Here is a 19,146-nt window from a genome sequence, read left to right on the forward strand (position 1 = left end):
TTACATCTTAAAGAAAGAACTAATGCCAATATTTATTAATGCCAATATTTATTTAGGAATAGGAGTGAAAATTAACCATGATCTCATCTTCTATACGTGTAAACATACTGTTTTATCACATTCAGCAAACCATGCTTTGAGAGTTCATTGACAAATCTTTTTCATGAGATTGTAGACTACTCACATAGATCATCCATGCTGCATAACGCTCTTTGAGGTTAAATAGCACAGCTGGTTCATGGAGGAAGGTCAACATGGCCATGTCCTCGATCTTGTCAAACTTTGGAGGATTCTGTTGCAGAACCAGGGACTCTTTGACCACCACAGTCTAAGGAAAATTAATGCAGTTTTTCTGATTAATACAGTATGTAATAGTCACATTATCAAGGGTTCGAATCCGACCTGAGGCCCTTTGCTGCATGTCATCCCCCCTCTCTCTCCCCCATTTCCTGTCTCTCTTCAGCTGTTATAATAAAGGGAAAAAAACAGAAATATCTTAAAAGTAAGTAAGTAAGTAAACCAAACATTCATTGATTTTGTTAACATGCGTGCCTGTGCCCTACAGCTTGTGTAACGTTACAAAGCATGCCACACATGGCAGATGGCAGCAATGCCTTGTTTCACCACACACTTTACTGGAGGCACTTTCATGGCAGTGGTACTCAGGGTCCCAACAGAATTTGTATTTACACTCACTTAAGGATAGATGCTTTGAATCACACATAGAGTTACTCTCACATTATCACTTGCTCCCAGACAAGGACTCTCACATAGACACTCACAGCTAATGTGTTTCCAGTGCTGCTCTAATTGATCCTGGTGATCGTGGTGACCCAGTTAGGATGGATTCAGTTTTCGTTCTGGGACAGATTGGTTTCAAGTGAACTGAAGAATGAAGTGGAGCAGTCTCTGGATTTGACAGTGCTTAACTTTTGGCATTCTTGGTAGATTAAGGCAAAACATTTATTTGATTATGTATTTTATGTATGTTTTATTTTAAACTCTGTTTATGGCCTGCCTTTTACTTCTGGTTACCCCAAGGTTATTGCAAGTGCTGTATTTCAGCAATGTGCTTACACTTAATGTAAGTTTAAGTTTTTTTTTATTATAGCTCAATATCACAAATCACAAATTTGCCTAAGAAGGGTTAGGGTTAAGGTTGTACAGAAGAACACCCTCTGTTTTTTGAGGAGGGATCCCTCTCCCAGGACAGACAGCCTTGCAATAGAGTGGTATGTACAGAACAGACCAGCATAATGAAAGTAAAGTTTAAACAATCCATATGACACAATGATACATAGTAAGTGAGAGGAGAGAGAGAGGGTTGGGAGAGAGACAGAAATGCTCAGCAACCCAACCTATAACAATAATAATACTAACAATTATAATAATAATAATGACTAATAATAAAAGTAGTTTCAGTAAAGATAATAGAATGATGATAACAATTGCAGTAATAATAATAATGTATTATTGCAACTATGATAACAAAACTGTATGTGTTGTTAATGATATAAGCTAAATGTCTGAATGGTAAAATGAAACCACTAACCTTCCCATTCTGTGTCTCTACAGTGACCTTGTCTCCATCTCGGCTGCTGATAGTTGCCTTCACAAACTCTTCCACTGGATCCGGTACAAAGCATTCCTTCTTTATGTCAAAGAGACGTGTGGAGGCCTCCATACGCTCCTTGTCCGACTTCCTCAGGTACGGAGCAGCCGCCCCAAACACAGACATCTCCGCATCCCCCATGGCTGCACTAATGTACACACAGTTAGTAGAGGTGATAACAAAACGTTTGTCTTTTATATCAGTCTTTAACTCTATAATATGAATTGCTTAGGAAAGTAGAATTTACCAGTGGATTCAGCTCCAATGACAGGTGAGCTCAGACTTCAGAGTATGCCAGTGACCTAAAGGGAGTAAACTATAAGCAGGATATTGTGAGGATATTGTAAAATGTCTGAATTACAGTTGCTTACTTATATTAGTATTTGAAAAAGTAACAGGTCTCTGGTTTTTCATACTAGTATTTTTGGATCATTAGTTCAAACTAGTTAGTTCAAATGTTCAAAAGTATATCTGACAAAAACATGTTATACACCTTGTTATGCATGTCACTCTTGTGTTAGCTATGCTTTACATTTTTAAAGAAAGTGTACATTCCTATCACATATTTAAATTGATTTACCTTTAGTTTAGACAGCAGAAAAATACAGTATAAAAAACAGCATGAATTCAAAATACAGCCAGTTGTACAGACTTACAGAGGTCAGGTGAAGAGGATCAGCTGCTAGACCTGTAGGGAAGGCAAGGATCAAATATATAACCCCTGATAACCCAGCTTTACAAGGCCAAGGTTACCACCCTGTCCCACTCACGCACACACACATATCTCAACAATTACACCACTTCACACATACCCCTTTACCCTCACACACACACACACACACACACACACATACACATTGTGGTCATCGCCATCACTTTCATCACTTATGATAAGGCTCTCATGATGTCTGGCTGCTCTCTCTGCTCACATCCAAATAATGTGATTTTTTGGGAACAGTGCCAGGAACTTTCTCTTGCATAACTCGCCTGTCGCCAGCCTTTTATCTCTAAGAGAACAGAAACTAGAGTCTATTTATTCTGCAAGTGTAACAACAAAGGTATGAATTGCTACCTATAGGTCAAAAATTTAAAATAAAACTACCAAAATTGCCTATTTCTTTTATATCAAATTTTTTATTTATTTATCAATCTGTTTCTGCACACTAATAGCCAGTATCTATTATTAATGGGAGTAGACCTGAGGGCGACACGGCGCCCCCAACACTTTTGAGTATTTGGTATGTGTGCAACTGTGACCAGTGGGTTCTGGGAAAACAAGACATTTGCTCTGAAAAACAAATCTCATGCACAGCCTGAAACAGCAGAAAATCATAGTACGTTAAATAAGAACAGTAAGAGAAACTGCTTCTATTTACAGTTTACTAATTTCATCTCAAGGGGTTTATCTCCACAATAGATTTAAACTATTTTGACTCTTTTAACAAATTAAAATAACTATTAATAAATGCAACAATCAAAGGATTGTGCAGAATCCCTTTTTAGTATTTCAACTTTTTGGGAGATTTTGTTTTTTTCTATTAGCAAAAGTCGTGGATAGTACCTGGTACCTGGTACCTTTTTGGTACCACCTGATTGAGGTTGTGAGACAGCTGAGCTAATACTAGAAGGTGGAGTTAAAACACTGCAGACCACTGATCGGTCAGAGAGTATATATCACTAGCGTGACACAGGACATCCGGTACAAACCGCGATTTTTAAATAAGTTACAGTCTATAGTGACCGCAATTTAAAAAAATGTTTACTATACCGTACATTCGACAAGTGCAAACATTTTTATCGATAAAAAGGATCCAGCGAGTGTCATGTTGATGATGTTGCTTCAATTTCATGCAGCTCAGCTGGACGAATCCTAATTTGATATATGTTGTAGGTTTAATGATTTATTTTCAAGTGTTGGCCCATCTCTTGCCAATAGCATAGTTGAAGTTATTAATCCATTAGATTATATAAAGGGTTCTTTTACCTCTTTTAGTAATTTTTAGCCACCTGACTTAAAGGAGGTGAATGATATATAAGAATTTAAATAATCAGCTCCTGGTCATGATATAATTGGCACCTCCTTAATTAAAGAAGTCATGACTTTTATGATTAAGCCTTTAACATTCATTCATGCATACATTAGCATACATTAGTCATGAAAACTGGCATCATACCCTCTGACCTGAAAATGGCTAAAGTTATTCCACTCTTTAAAACATGTGATCCTAAATCCTTTCAACACATTGTACAATTTAAATACTGCCATGTTTTAGAAAAGTTCTTTATTAAAGAATTCTGGAACACTTACAATATGCGCAATGATCACCAGTATGGATTCTATAAAAACCATCCAACTTATATGGCACTTTTAGAACTTACTGATACTGATACTACAGCTTTGGATAATAATGAGTATGCAATATGTATATTTTTAGATTTTTCGAAGACATTTGACACGGTTTACCATGCTATTTTGTCTATAGTTTATAGCAACAGCAATTTTTAAAAACCAGCCCACAAAACTAAGCCGTACACTATGCCGTACAATCAACGAAGTGCAGATATTGCAGTGGTTTGCAAAAGCTCAATGCATCCCATGTGTTATGGCAGCTGCAGCTCTGCACGGACAGTTTGATTGGCTGCTGGTTCAAAGAAGATCTGTTTTCATAGAAAAATGAAGAGTTAATTTACAGCATACTCTTTAAAAGCAGCATTGTTCATCTTTACACTTTGGCAGGGTATCAAGCCATTCAAGTCAAAAGCATAAACATTCACTTTTCATGACTAAATACAATATACATCATAAAGTTACATATGCATAGTCTTTGATAGATGCCGTGGAGTCACTGTTTTTGTCCAAATCATTTACAATAAATGAATGAAAAAGGTCCTGCTCGGTATGGACACTTCTGTGCTCCCAGGAAATAACTAATTGAATCTAAAGAACAGTGGCAGGCAGAGGGATTACACTTAGAGCTGCTTCTTTTTAAGTGAAAATTGTTGCATGTATTATACATTAAACCAACTTTTGTTAGTTAAAATAAAAGTAAAGTCCCAGTCCACTCCTAGACTGTGAGTTCTCTATAAATAGAAAGCTGTCATTGTTCACTCATCATTTTGGTATTTAGCATGTGTGCAGTTTATTAATCTTGTGGGTGTGATGGATATTAATAAACCTTTTGTTTGGCATGACAAACCACACAAAGTGGGTTTGAGCCTGTTTACTGTCTACACCATCAGTGGCATTTTCAGCCTGATAACAGCAGGGGAGATAAGGGCTCACTTTTACTAGAACTGAACTGAGCCATGCTCAAAAGTCACAGTCATGGAGACAAAATAAGACCATGGCTAGACAAAGAACTTGAGCTGAAGTGTTATTCCTGTTTATTGTCTCAGTCATGATTTGGCCGGTATATTTCAGACACTAAAGGTTTTATAATGTTATGATACTGAATATTTGTAAATGTTAATGAATATTGTTAAAAGATTACAGCTTTTAGTTACAGAGGTGTCCCCCAGGAACTGGTTTGCTATGCCAATCATCCTAGGAATAAATTACTTTTATTTTGCAAGGGGTATAGCTGTGATGTATATGAGTGCCCCGATACTGTTCAGCACAGATTGTGTAAGTGCAGTAAGTAGCCTAAGTCATTAAAACTGAATTGTGTCAATAAAAAAACCTTCAGACATATTTTTGTCTTTTGGTAGGAATGAACAAAAGCCCTCCAGCATGTCCATCCATGTCCTTCCTTTTTGGCTCTCTGCCTTGGAACATTTTCAGCAGCAGGACAGGGTAGAGCAGATCACGCAGTCAGCTGTTTGTATTTTCAGTCAGTGCCGGATTAGAGGTGTGATCCTACAGCTGACAGCCACTCTGGATTCCTGCGCGCCACACAGACACCCGGCCCTTTAATGGATCTGCACTGGGAGGAGCAGCACAGGGAGGGGTGAGTGTATGTGGTACTACCTTCTCCTTCAATTAACTGATATCACAAATACAGTTAAAAGTGAAACAATAGTTGAAGGATACTGATGAAGATGCAATTTACACAGTGGACCTAAAATATTAGCACTTTTATGTGAATGATTAAAAAAGGGCTGTGTTTAATCTTAGGGTCTACAAGAGTTGTTTGCGAGACAGCAGGGAGAGGGAGCTAAAGTGAATGGAATGGAATTAAACAAGTTTTGACCGGTACTTTGGCCAGCTAGGCCAAAGACACCAGGTATTGGTTATTATTACTGTTCTCTTCTAATGTTGTTAGTATAAATCGTGTTTGTTTGTTTTTGTTCCCTATTAAAAATATAAAAAAATATGGTAACACTTTACTTGAAGGTATCTACATAAGAGTGACATGACACTGTTATGAACACATGACACTGTCATGACACATAAACCCTAACTGTTATCGGGTGATAACTCAGAAATGATGTTGGGAGACTTCAATGATGAACAGTCCAATGAGTTCAATGCAGCTTTATTCAAACAAACTCTCATGACAACGAGACAACCGTGAGCATACAACAGTGTCTGCCCAAGGGTGACTAACATGCACATCCAAATGGATCCTTTTTAAACTCTTTTTATGCTCACACAGCCCAAGATATCTATTTCAGCGAACCAAACGCTTAAACTGCACCTTTTATGGCCGATGCTCCTAATAGATTCTCACATTCAAGGCTCCAATTCCTCTGTGTGAAAGTTGTACCCAAATTCATAATAGATTTACACATTCTAAGATAGGTTTTTCTGTGAGACCATGTCACCTTAAAACTAACTCATCCATAGAACCTCCTTAGAATAGATGAGATACATTCAAACACCTGCATGCACAAATGCCAAACCTATCACTAACCCTAACTCTAACTCTAACCATAACTTGTCATGACAAAAACCGAATGACACTTAATGACAGAAGCGTTATGTCATAAACGTTTATGACTTGTTTATAATGTTAATGACACTTTCATGACAGTGTCATGTCCCTCTTATGTAGATACCTTCAGGTAACCAAAAATATTAAAAATACTGTACATAAATCTCCCTATATGCCTTCACAAACTCAGATATGAATATGCAAATATTGTTCTTTTCAAGTGTTTAACTACTGGTTACAAGATGTCTTCTACTTAAATGAAAAAATCCATTCTGTGAAGTAAGTTGTTTGAGTGTCATACTCAACAGTAAGTTGTTTGAGTGTCATACTCAACAACAATTGGCTTCCAATCTACTTGTAATGTCACAAAATCCTGCAGATTTTCAAAGTGAAATTATTCTGACTGAGCCATCTCCCCTCTGTGTTGGAGTATGTTGTAATGTCCCAGTTGATCCACACAGTGGCAGTATGTCACTGAGTGGATTTATAGATGTATCACTTCCGATGCGCCTGACCATAATCCTGACATAATCAGTGCTGTTACCTGGGGTTAGATGTTTTAAGTATTTCTCCATCAGAGCGACAAAACTCAAGCCTTAGTTCATTGAACACTCACTGTATCTTGGCTCCAAAATCTACTCAGCATCTTTCTTTCTACTTAGATTTTCTATCACATTTTGAAAGGTTGTAATATGTGCAGGGCCGGCGATTGCTATAGGCGGCCTAGGCGATTGCCTAGGGCGTCAAAAGTGTTGGGGGCGCCGTGTCGCCCTTAGGTCTACTTCCATTAATAATAGAATTAGAACGACAAGCGAAATAAAACGTGTTTATTAAACATGATCATCCTATGGACCTGTGCGTCGCTCAGTGTCCCTCTCTCGCTGTAAAAATAGAGACGAGTAGCGGCACAGACACTGAGCTGCTGAAAGCGCACCTTCCGTGGTCTGTGCAGCTTCAGGTTTATAATGGACGCGCTCTGTTGTGGGCATGCTATGACAGATGTGTCCCTATTTCTGCGTAGTTTTGTGTTTCCACCTCCGATGTAGAGCAGCATACAGCCACTTCCCTAAACTGTCTCATTCAGAGACCAGCGTCCCAAACGGGGCTCTGTGTCTGTCAGGAGGTCTGACATCTACCGTCTCAGCAGAGCAATCACGAAATGCACAGCAGACTATGGTGCAGGTGGATTATTTTCTGAAATATAGTGACTTTATTCTTGTAATAGCCTATTGTATTATCACTTTATTTTTCTCACAATATCACAGCTCCTCCAAACCAGAGAGAACACAGATGAGATATACTGTATTTTGAATGTGCATAAAGTTTTGAACATGAGCAGAAATCTTGCTCAAACATCTGAAATATTACAGTCCAGGGCATAAAAATTCACCAGAATGCAGGAAATGAAGTATTTAATGCTCAAAATTTTCAGGGGGTGGACCCCCAGATCCCCCATCATAAGTCACCATGCACACAAATTTGGAAACAAAACACTGGCCTTTGGGTTGCCAGACCAGTTATGATTAGACCAAATGTTGGTGCCATCTAACTTACATGGAAGCTAGAAAATAAAATGAACATACATTGCTACTCTATCGCTGACACAGCGCTGTGGAGATCTGGCAATGTGAGACTGGGGGGGCGCAAAACTCAATCTCGCCTAGGGCAACCAAAGGGCTAGAACCGGCCCTGAATATGTGTGTGTCATTAACAGCAGATACAAATTGTATCCAATATCATGTGTCTAACTTGGTAATGTTGTGTTTTCCACCCAGCATATGGAACCTCTTTCTACTTCCTATAGATGTCAGCAACACCAAAGTAACTGCAGTAGGTGGTGCCACAGTTTATTAGACAGTATTGCTCTTGGAGGTGCTGTTGCACTAAAGTTTCATCAGTATTAGAACCACCTTATTTCATCATTGTGTTTAGTCCTCATATCAAAATCCACTGGATGACCTGTATTGCATTGTGGCAGCAAACTAAATAGTTATTTATATAGTTAATTATGGCACTCTACAGTGTAAGTTACAGTAATGTTGTGTAGGGAGGTCAGATTCAGAAGAGAAAGGTCTGTGTACGGTCTGCTCCGAGATGATATGAGAGTCTCTCTGCTCACCAAGTCAACCTGTAGCCTCCATCTACATGTACACTACTACGCTTTCATTTTTAAACCATGTTTTGAGATAAAAACAATCTCCGTCCACACAAGATTTTTAGCTCCAGGAGCAGAACTAATCTCCGTCAATATTAACACGTCTGCCAATAACCATTCGCATACACTGGGCATGCACATGCCGGTGTTAACAGGAAGCAGATTGTCTGACTCTGCAGTTGAAAATCATGGATGTAGAAGTTGGAAATACAGAAAATACTTTGGAGAAAGAACAACAATTGCAAAAAGTAAGACCAGGGATTTATTTGCTTGGACCAACGACAAGGTGGAACTGTTACTGAAAGGTATGTAAGCCTACCTAACCAATGAAGACTGACTGAAATGTGTGCCCGTTCAGACTACAAAGCAACCCCCGGAGTTTTCTTAACTTAAACGGTGCAGTTTAAGCAGTTAAGCAGTGTTTCCAAATGTCTCCCTTCTTAGGGGCTCAGAAACACAGCAGTAGAGTGGACATAAGGCATAAACGTAGAAAAGGTTATTGGTTTTTAAACTAATATGTATTGGTGTAGATGTAGCCTTACAAGCTTTGTGTTGTACCATATCAAACCTGCAGCAAATGTTCCTAAATAGCGGGGGACTGGGAGTCACCCAACTCCTAAAGTTGTTGTGGTGACTGACAGCAGGTGCTGGATTGAAATACAAGTTTTGAATGTTTTTAGACCTTTGCCAGACTTACTTGTTACTTGTCACTTGTCTCACTTGAGGTTCTGAAGCATGTGAGTGATCTATTAGACCCACTTCAGTTTGAGCAGTTGGCCATGACTTGTAGAGGTTGCAACACTTATCCTCTCAATGATTCTACATTTGAATCAACATTTCCCTGACACTAAAACAAAATCTGAAGATGATTACCTTCACATTAGTAGGATCTATTGCAGGGCTGCTGTATTAGGTTACATTGCCTTCCAGAAGTGTTTCTATTTGACTGTGTGAACATTGTTATTTATAGTTTGTATATGTGAAGTCTGACCGCAGACAGAGTGAGTCAGTGGGGACAAATATACAGACAGACCTCTTAAACATCTGAGGATCACTTATGCAGTACAAGAACATTCATTAGATGCCCAATATAAGTAAGAAGTGTGGTTTCCTGTAATCTGATGATCACCATTCCTAAAAAATATGTCCATTAGATCTGGAAGTAATCCAACTTGTTACACTAATCAATTGTTAATTATGGATTGGCCCAAAAAATAAGCTCTTTTGTGTCTTCCAACAAACAAAAAACGATGTCCTCCCGTCATTTATATTACTTTGAGGTGATGTAACAAATGGTTAGTGGATCAAATGCTGTCTGTAACTTAACTAGACTGTTCAACCGTTCTGCACACAGTTGGAAAGAAAGAAGGGAGACATTTAACACTTCGAAACCAGGTCAACCTTTATTTCTGGAGCAACGGCAGGGTCAAAACAGAAACTGACAGATGGACAGCTCAGACATTTCAGAAACACAAAGTACAGCAAGGGACATAAGAAGATTATAGTAAAAAAAAATAAAGGAATAGTGAACCAAATGAGAGGAACCTGCCTCATGTTTAATTACACTCATGTTGATCCATGTCTTAGTTGCTACAAGATTAGAAAAAAAAATCCAATTTTGAGCAAGAAAAATATTATACTTAAAAGTGATGTTTACCTTTTTTTGAACATTGAAACCTTTTTGACTTACATCGGTCCTGTGAGCATGATCATCCTTGAAAAAATGTTTAATTTCAACACAAACATGAAAACATGCAAACTGAATGACTTAAACTTCTGTAACATCATTGTACAATGGAAATATTAATTGCACAAACGACAAGTGTAAGAGACATGCACGGAGATGGGACATGGCGTATGTCTGATACTCCTCTCCAGACAAAAAAAACTCAGTTTTTTTTTTTAAGAGAAACGTTCTTTGCTAGAACAGATATGAAACTCAAACCTTATCATGAGAATTGGGCTCCTAAGGAAAATAGAACACCACAGCAACAAGTGTAAATCACAAAAGATAATACTACAACAAAACAAACTGGATACATTTGGCAAATTCCTATTTTGACAGCAGAAATTAAGGATGGATCACAGATTTTGCATGTTATCTTCTTGCCAGTGGATTTGAAAATATTGTTTGAGAAAATGGAACCTGTCAGCAGGGCTGGATTACCAAAAGTGCTCATTGTTCCTCCCAGGGCCACTGAGGTTAATCCAGCCATGCCTGTCACACACAGTCAACTGGGGTGAATATATGGTTCCACACAACATCAAAAAAAACTTTATGTCTTAGATCCAACATAAACAGCAGCTGCAATTCTTGACTATCTTTAAGGAAAAGTTAGACACACTGCTAGCAGCTGGTTAGCTTAGCACAAATGCTAGAGGAAACAGCAGGCCTGGCTCTGAACAGAGGACAGTTATCTGCCTTGCACCTTTGAAGAATTAACACGTTTATATCTTGAATATATGGTTTTTAATCTGAACAAAAACCAAGTGTTAAAATTACAAGTTGTATTTTTTATATGGGTGGTTATGTGCCAGAGCACTTTTGTTTTAAAACTTTGGTAGACTTGCCGTTTAATGAAAGTGGTTGGGAGAGGGCTGAGAGAGAGTAGAGAAAGGACAGTAAATGTAGACTGGGTTACTATTCACTGATTGACAGAGACAGACTGCTGCAACAGCTGAGTCTCAGCCCAGATACAGTACAAAGGTTATTGCTATTAATACATGTGAACACACACATGATTTAACTCTTTGCATCTAATTTCACATAATTGATAAATAATGTACTTTTCTGTAACACTGGTTCTGTTGGCGCTGCTCAGCTTACTCTCAGCCTCTGACTGTGCTGGCAATCAGGACTACTAAATTAGTCAGAAACCTTGTGATATCCATATTAGCACCAAGGAACCCATGTCATTGGTTCAACCTCTATGTACCCTTCAGTCATCTCAGTAGGAGCAACGTGACACCTTCAAGGACCAGGAGGCATATGACAGGGCGAGAACATACTCTGTGTGTTGGAGAGGGTGGGTGTGAGTGACAGAGACGAGCAGAGAAGCCACAGTTAGTGCGAACAGGGGATTTATTCTCAACCCACAACCATTGGGTGTCTCTCAAGGTAGCACAGCGGTGGCCATTGCTGAGTGAAACACGGTGACCAGCAATTGCATTTCTGCAGAAGGGATCCAAAGGTGGCCCGTGACAATCACCGCACTACAAACAGGGGGAAACAGGAAGGAGACACATGGGAAACCTGCTATACAAGGTCAGGGAAGACTGAAGCTCAACTCACCTTTCTGCAGCTGCAAGAATAACCAGCAAAGCAACAGTTATGTGGTCTGGTTGAATTGTTTAGCTATAGCTAAACTACTGTGCACTGGCAGATACATTATACTGTGCTGAGTTAGGAGAAGGAGTGGCTACTGGATTGAAGAATTTCATGGTTGGATTTCACAGTGTGAACATTTGCAGTCTGTGGAAGGCTAGGGGCCAGCTGTCGTCCCATTCATGTTACACAGGAGACGCATGGATGCCGAACACTAGCAGCTAACACCAGTGGACTTCAACTATTTTTACTACACAGCCAGCATCTTTGGATTTCTGAATCTGGATTAGTTTTCCATTAATGCACCAATGGACCCACTCTGAAACTTTAAAAAATATATATAGTTTAGTTTGTACAGATTGATTGATTCCATCCAGACTTTGAACTACTTAAGATGCTAAATTGTTCCGTTATGCAACAGAGGTAATCCACATTATTTATAAGTGTGTGAAGTTCATTCTAGACAGACTTACAGCTGATCACATGAAACATTGCATGCTCATTGTCCTGAGGTGGATATTCTACACAAACACGCTGCTGCATTCAGAGCCAACAGCAGTCCATTTTTATATAGAAATATTAAGTTGAGATCTGGTCAGAGGTTTGGTTCTGGGTCCAGATGTTCCTCAACACGGTGCTGGTGGTCCTGACGGACCTGGCGGCCCGGTTCCTGGGTAACACTGTGTTCCGGCAGCACTTCCACCTGTTGCTTTCAGCAGTGGTGATGTTCGGCCCTGCACTGAGCCTCTGGGTCTCCCAGCACAGCGTCTTTGCCAAGAGAAGCCACTTCCTATACAGGTGAGGCTGCTTCCTGTTTACTTCCTGATCAATTGTCTTCTTAGAGACAGTGGTATTGTTGTGCCACCGAGTTACCGACAATGCAGCAGGCCTGCGCACTGTTAAAAAAAATTACTTCTGTCACTTTGAAGTGGATATCACCATTTTGATATCTTCCTTCCAAATCCTCTTCAGGCTTCTTTCACCTGGAAATGCTACTCCTTCCACATACTTTCAAACTTATTCACAAAACCTTCAGCTATGACAAAATGATTAAGCTTTATGATATCTTTTACAGTATTTGTGTTATCACTGTTTAAGTTTAGTGCTTCTTTCAGGCTTTTTCTGCATTTTTAATGGGTGTGTATTGCGTGACTTTTATTGTGGAGTTTGCATGTTCTTCCTGACTTTCTTTGGCATAATATACTATGACTTTTTTATAAAAAAAAATTGACATACTATACTATGACTATTTTTGACATACTATACTGTGACTTTTTTATCACTTTTTCGACATACTATATAAGGACTCTTTTTTTTTTTTTTTATATATATACTATCTGTGACATTTTTCAACATAATACACCCTTTTATTATCCCTTTTTTTGGCTTATGATACTATGACTTTTTATCACTTATCGCCTTACAATACTATGACCTTTTTACCACTTTGTTTTACATACTCTATGACATTTTTATCACTTTTTTCGACATACAATGACTTTTTTTATCACTTTTTGACTGTGACTTATTTTATCACTTTTTTCGACCTACTATATACTATGACTTCTTTGTCACTTTTTTGAACATGCTATACTATGACATCACTTTTTTCAACGTTACACTATGACTTTTTTGGATATACTATACTATAACTTTGTATCACTTATCGCCTTACTATGACCTTTTTATCTATTTTTTAGACATACTATAACTTTTCATCACATTTTTTCGACATACATATGCCTTTCTTATCACTCTTTTCTGAAATGCTATACTATGATTTTTTTGTCACTTTTCGACATGATATGCTATGACTTTTTTGTCACTTTTTTCGAAATGCTATACTATGACTTTTTTGTCACTTTTTTCGACATACTATACTATGACTTTATTCAACATGCTATATGATGACTTTTTTGACATACGATACTATGATTTTTTGTGTCAAGTCAGATATCTTAGGGAGATAAGTTTATGATTGGTAGATAGAAAATTGAGTGTTCAAATCTTGTTTCAGGAAGTTTTGAGGGCCAATATACTAAGTGAAAGAGACGAATTTGCCGAAATCATAGACTCTTCTTTCAGGTCAGATAGCTTAGAGTGATAACAAAATTATTGGAAGACCAAAGGTTCAGTGTTCAAATCCTCTTATGTGCAATTAGTTTCAAGACCTATGTTACCAATGTTTTGTTCCTGTCACTCTCTATCACAACCTTTTTTTTGGAGAGATAAATGCACTTATTGACACACTATACTACGACTCTTTTCCCACTTATTTTCAACATGCATATACAACAACTATACTATGACTTTTTTTATGAACACTTAAACTTTCTCTCAGGTCAGATAGCTTAGGGAGCTAAGTTTATGATTGGAAGACAGAAGATGGAGTGTTCCAATCTTGTTTCAGGAAGTTTTGAGGGCCAATATACTAAGTGAAACAGACAAAGTTGCCAAAATGATCAGTTCTTTTCTTAGCTTAGAGTGATACGAGAAGGATTAGAAGACAGAAGGTTGGGTGTTCAAAGCTCTGTGTTTTACTAAGTTTTGAGGTCCAATACACTAAGCGAAAAAGACAAATATACCATAAATTTAACTTTCATGTGCGGTCAGATAACTTAGAGGAGAAAAATGCACTTTTTGACTTACTATACTACGACTCTTTTACCATTTTTTTTTCGACATGCTATAATATGACTTTTTAGTCACTTTTATCGACATACTATTATACTATGACTTTTTTCTACGTGCTTTACTATGACTTTTTTTGACATACGATACTATGACTTCTTTATCACTTTTTTTTACATACTATAATATGACTTTTTTTACATACTATACAATGACTTTTTTATTTTTTCGACATGCTATAATATGACTTTTATCGACATGCTATAATATGACTTTTATCGACATACTATACTATGACTTCTTTATCACTTTTTTCGACATACTATAATATGACTTTTTTGACATACTATACAATGACTTTTATTATTTTTTTGACATGCTATACTATGACTTTTTTTGACATATGATACTATGACTTCTTTATCACTTTTTTCAACATACTATAATATAACTTTTTTGACATACTATACTATGACTTTTTATCACTTTTTAAACATGCTATACTATGACTTTTTTATTACTTTTTTAAACATAATATACTATGACTTATTTTATCACTTTTTTTGACATACTATATTATGACTTTTTTTGACATACTGATACTATACAATTACTTTTTTCGACATACTATACTATGACTTTTTTATTACTTTTTTGACATGCTATATGATTTTTTTATCACTTTTTACGACATAATATACTATGACTTTTTTCTACATACTGTACTATGACTTTTTTATAACTTTTAATCACTTTTTATGACATAATATACTTTGACTTTTTTCTACATACTGTACTATGACTTTTTTATAACTTTTTATGACTTACTTTTTTAATATAATATACTATCACTTTTTTTATCACTTTTTCAAAAGGCCATACCATAATATATTACTTTTTTATCACTTTTTTCGACATGTTATACTATGACCTTTTCAACATAATATACTATGACTTTTTATCACTTTTTTCGACATAATACATTAAGACTTCTTTTAAAGGGGTGATAGAATGCAAAACCGATTTTACCCTGTCATAGTTGAATAACGACAGTTCGGTGGGTAAATAGGACATACATAGAAGCTCAAAGTCCCACTGACACCCCTTTACTATGAAACTCTCATATTTTTAAACTGCCGCTGAAAACGGGCGAATCCCAACAAAGCTGGAGGTTGACGTCAACCTCCCAAAAACCGGAACCTTTGTCAGCCCATGGGTGTATTAAGAGAACGGTCACACCCCAACAGTTACATAGGCTACACAACTGACCTGAGATCAGGTAGTCTTCCGAATCTAGGTCGCGCAGATCTCTGCTACTCCATTACAAAATTCACTTCTCACTGCTCTGAGCTCGATTGAGCTCCGTTACGACTGGCAGCCCACAGCACTCCATACCCGCGCAAAGTCACCGGTTTTTGGCAAATGGACTACTACACGCTGGTGCTCTGACAGAGCTCCAGGGCCTGCAGCTCCCCTCTTCCTAATGCCAGGTGTGTGTGAGTGAGAGCGCGGTCAGAGAACTTATTACGCCAGCAATCTCTTACCACAGGTTCCAGTTAATCTTATAATGTGTGTATGTGTTGAGTTATTTAAACAAACGATCGGTGAAATACACGCCTCTTGTCCACGAGTCTCATTGATGATCTTGTTGTGAATTTGGTAATGAAACATTGCAGTGTCTGGAATATGAGATTCTGTCGCTTCTCTAATGTGTGTGTATTGGGGATTCGCTCAACCAATCAGCGCGCATCTCTAATGTCTGCCTATGGCAATTCGCTCAACCAATCAGTACGCAGCTTATCTAAATATTCACGAGCATACCATATTTGGAAGAAAAGCTCTTGTTACAAATAGGGCCAAAACACAGGGATGCATAAGGGCCAATAAAATATCAACCAGGCCATTTTCAGCCCAACCAATGTTACATACCCCATTAGGAGACCATAAGGAACAGTGTGAAATACTTTATATAATCATTCTATCACCCCTTTAAACATTCTATACTATGACTTTTGACATACTATACTATGACTTTTTCGACATACATTGTATGACTACTTACGTCTAAACTGTGATTTTTTTTATACATACTACACTATGACTTTTGTATCACTTTTTTTCGACATGCTATACTATGACTTTTGTCGTCATACTATACTATTACTTACTTTTATGACTTTTTTTTCGACCTACTGTACTTTGAAAGTGGGAGAGAGAGGGGGAATGACGTGCAGCAAAGATGCAAAACGGACTAAGGCCTCTATACTATACTATGACTTATTTGGACATGCTATACTATGACTATTTTCCCTTTTTTGACATAATATACTATGACTTTATTTTTTAAAGATAATTTTTTGGGGCTTTTCCACCTTTAAAAAAAAAAAAAAAAAAAAGAGAGAGAGAGGACATGCAGGAAATTGTCACAGGTCAGTCTTGAACCATGGACCTCTGCGTCGAGACATAAACCTCCATGTTTATGTGTGCATGCTCTACCAACTGAGACAACCCGGCCACCCCATACAATTACTTTTTATCACTTTATTCAACATGTTATTATATGACATTTTTCATCAGACTATCACTTTTTTTAACATACTATACTATGACATACATACTAATACTACGGACGATATAGTATGTATGTTATGTTATCTGCATAGTACACTGTTATGGCACTGTAAACACAACATGCATGTATTGTTTTGGTTAACTTCCTAGCAGTTGCCTATTTAAACACATTCAGCAGCCACAGAGACAATGTGTTCTGAACGTAAAAGCATGTAAACATGTTGTAGTAAAAACCCAAAATACGAGTATGAACCTGAAAACGAGGGTGTATAATATGGGACTGACTAAATGAAGACTGGTAGTAAAACAAGTACAATCAAATATTATGTTGAATCCTGGCCTTGTATTGTCATGCTGCTATGTGGAGTATTTTTACGCCTCAATATGTTATTTGTACAAATGAATTGCACATTATTAAACATGTGGGACTATGGTGGAAGACAACTGGTCTCCATCCAAGGAGCACTATTCTGCTTCCTTCTCCAGCATCATTCCAAAGGCTTTTGTGTCGGCTATACTTAAGAATTGAAACATTTCAGGAATTATTTTTCAACAACAATGTCTATTTGTGGCCACCAGTATTTTGCCTACCTGTTGTTCTTTGCTAAGCCAGTAGGCTACACTGTAGGCTCCATTTAAGCCTCTGGTAAACAGGATTTGGTAATCCTGAAATTTGATATTTGGCTCACAGTGATCAAATCCAATGTTACTTTAAAAAAGTGGCATAAAAGTAAGATGGATCATATGATCCTGGATAGCAAAACATGGGATTTCCAAATCCGGATCAATTTGATCCAGATTAAATTTTTTGAAAAACTGGGCCCTGATGTTTAACTACTATGCTACACTTCATTTTCAACACGACGAAATCTAATTGATCTAATCCTATCCTATCCATCCTCCAATCCATCACTTAACTTGTGAAACTGTTCACATCTCTCCTTTCCTTCTTTCAGGATTTTCTTGCGCTCCGGTTGGGGCTGGACCTGCATCTTTGTTGGCTCCTTCGTCTTCCTCCTCTCCTTCTCCATCCGTCGCTCCCTCTCTCTCTCCATCCGTCACCTGTCCCGGCTCGGGGTGGCTGGCGGGTTGTGGCTTGGTTTCTGTAAACTCCTGGACCTTCTGGAGAACACCACGGGAAGCTGCTACGAACCTTTACTCAGCGGCCCAGAGGTCACCAATGGGCAGCCTATGCTAGTGCTGCGAGAAGGCGAGAGTAAATCCGAGTGCCTCAAAGCTGGGATGCTGTGGAGGGGGTATGAAGTTTCAGAAGATGTCTTCCTCCTCTGTCTCTGCTGCCTGCTGCTGGCTGAGGAAACCGCCGTGTTTGGCCCTTATCTGAGTCTGGGTGGGATCTCAGGTGCCCCTCTGAGGATCCTCTTCCTCTTCTGCGTTCTCCTGCTCTGGCTCTGGATCTTTCTGCTGCTCTGTCTCTTAGCTTACTTCCCTCAGTTCCCCACTCAGCTGCTAGGGGGCGCTCTGGGGTGTCTGAGCTGGAGGGGTCTGTACCAGGGCTGGTATCGCCTGGGGCCCAGCTGGTACTGCCCCGGGAGGCCTGGAACGGAACTGCTCAACACCAAGACCAGCAGTGCTGAAGTAGAGGACGCACAGCTGAGTCACGATCACTGCAACTAACTGAAAAACAGACAGATTTTACCACTGACGCAAAGATTAATTTAATCATGAGCTCTAGGTGGTTGTTTGGAGAAGACTAAGATGACCTGTCCATTGTGTTTGTCTTCTTTTAACAGTAAAATAAGAAATCTGGTTAGAAATTGGAACAAAGAAATGTACAAAGTGGGCTTTAAAAGATGTCTGTACATATCTATTTGCCATGCCTTTTTTTTCTAATGTATGACAATGCAGCAAACGCATGCTGTATTTATCCAAAGGCTTGTTTCCTGTGACTTCATAATTTCGGTTGAAATGTAGATACAGCCTGGAAATACTGGAGAATACAAGACTTACTGAACCACAG

The 19,146-nt window shown here is 38.2% G+C and overlaps 2 protein-coding genes across 3 annotated transcripts in view; one reads left to right on the top strand and one right to left on the bottom strand.

The window, feature by feature from the left end:
* The window catches only part of myh7l (myosin heavy chain 7-like), a 14,640-nt gene extending 12,342 nt beyond the window's left edge, over nt 1-2,298 (bottom strand). Inside the window, exons 1-4 of the mRNA XM_028592427.1 lie at nt 2,269-2,298; nt 1,860-1,928; nt 1,553-1,760; nt 185-328 (exon numbers count right to left, since the gene is read on the bottom strand). Of these exons, the coding sequence (XP_028448228.1) occupies nt 185-328; nt 1,553-1,753 (345 nt within the window). The 5' untranslated portion in view covers nt 1,754-1,760; nt 1,860-1,928; nt 2,269-2,298. The remainder of the gene's footprint in view (nt 1-184; nt 329-1,552; nt 1,761-1,859; nt 1,929-2,268) is intronic.
* Nucleotides 1-18,996, top strand: part of fitm1l (fat storage inducing transmembrane protein 1, like) — a 23,295-nt gene extending 4,299 nt beyond the window's left edge. The window contains exons 2-4 of one of the 2 annotated variants that reach the window (XM_028592426.1): nt 1,576-1,708; nt 5,444-5,559; nt 18,125-18,996. In XM_028592426.1, coding sequence (XP_028448227.1) covers nt 5,525-5,559; nt 18,125-18,803 — 714 coding nt within the window. In that variant the 5' untranslated portion in view covers nt 1,576-1,708; nt 5,444-5,524 and the 3' untranslated portion in view covers nt 18,804-18,996. Of the gene's footprint in view, nt 1-1,575; nt 1,709-5,443; nt 5,560-11,516; nt 12,765-18,124 lie in introns of those variants that run through there. The other variant, XM_028592425.1, reaches the window with a different exon arrangement.
* The last annotated feature ends 150 nt before the right edge of the window (nt 18,997-19,146 follow it).

Source organism: Perca flavescens, chromosome 12 (assembly GCF_004354835.1).
Source record: "Perca flavescens isolate YP-PL-M2 chromosome 12, PFLA_1.0, whole genome shotgun sequence".
NCBI lineage: Eukaryota > Metazoa > Chordata > Actinopteri > Perciformes > Percidae > Perca > Perca flavescens.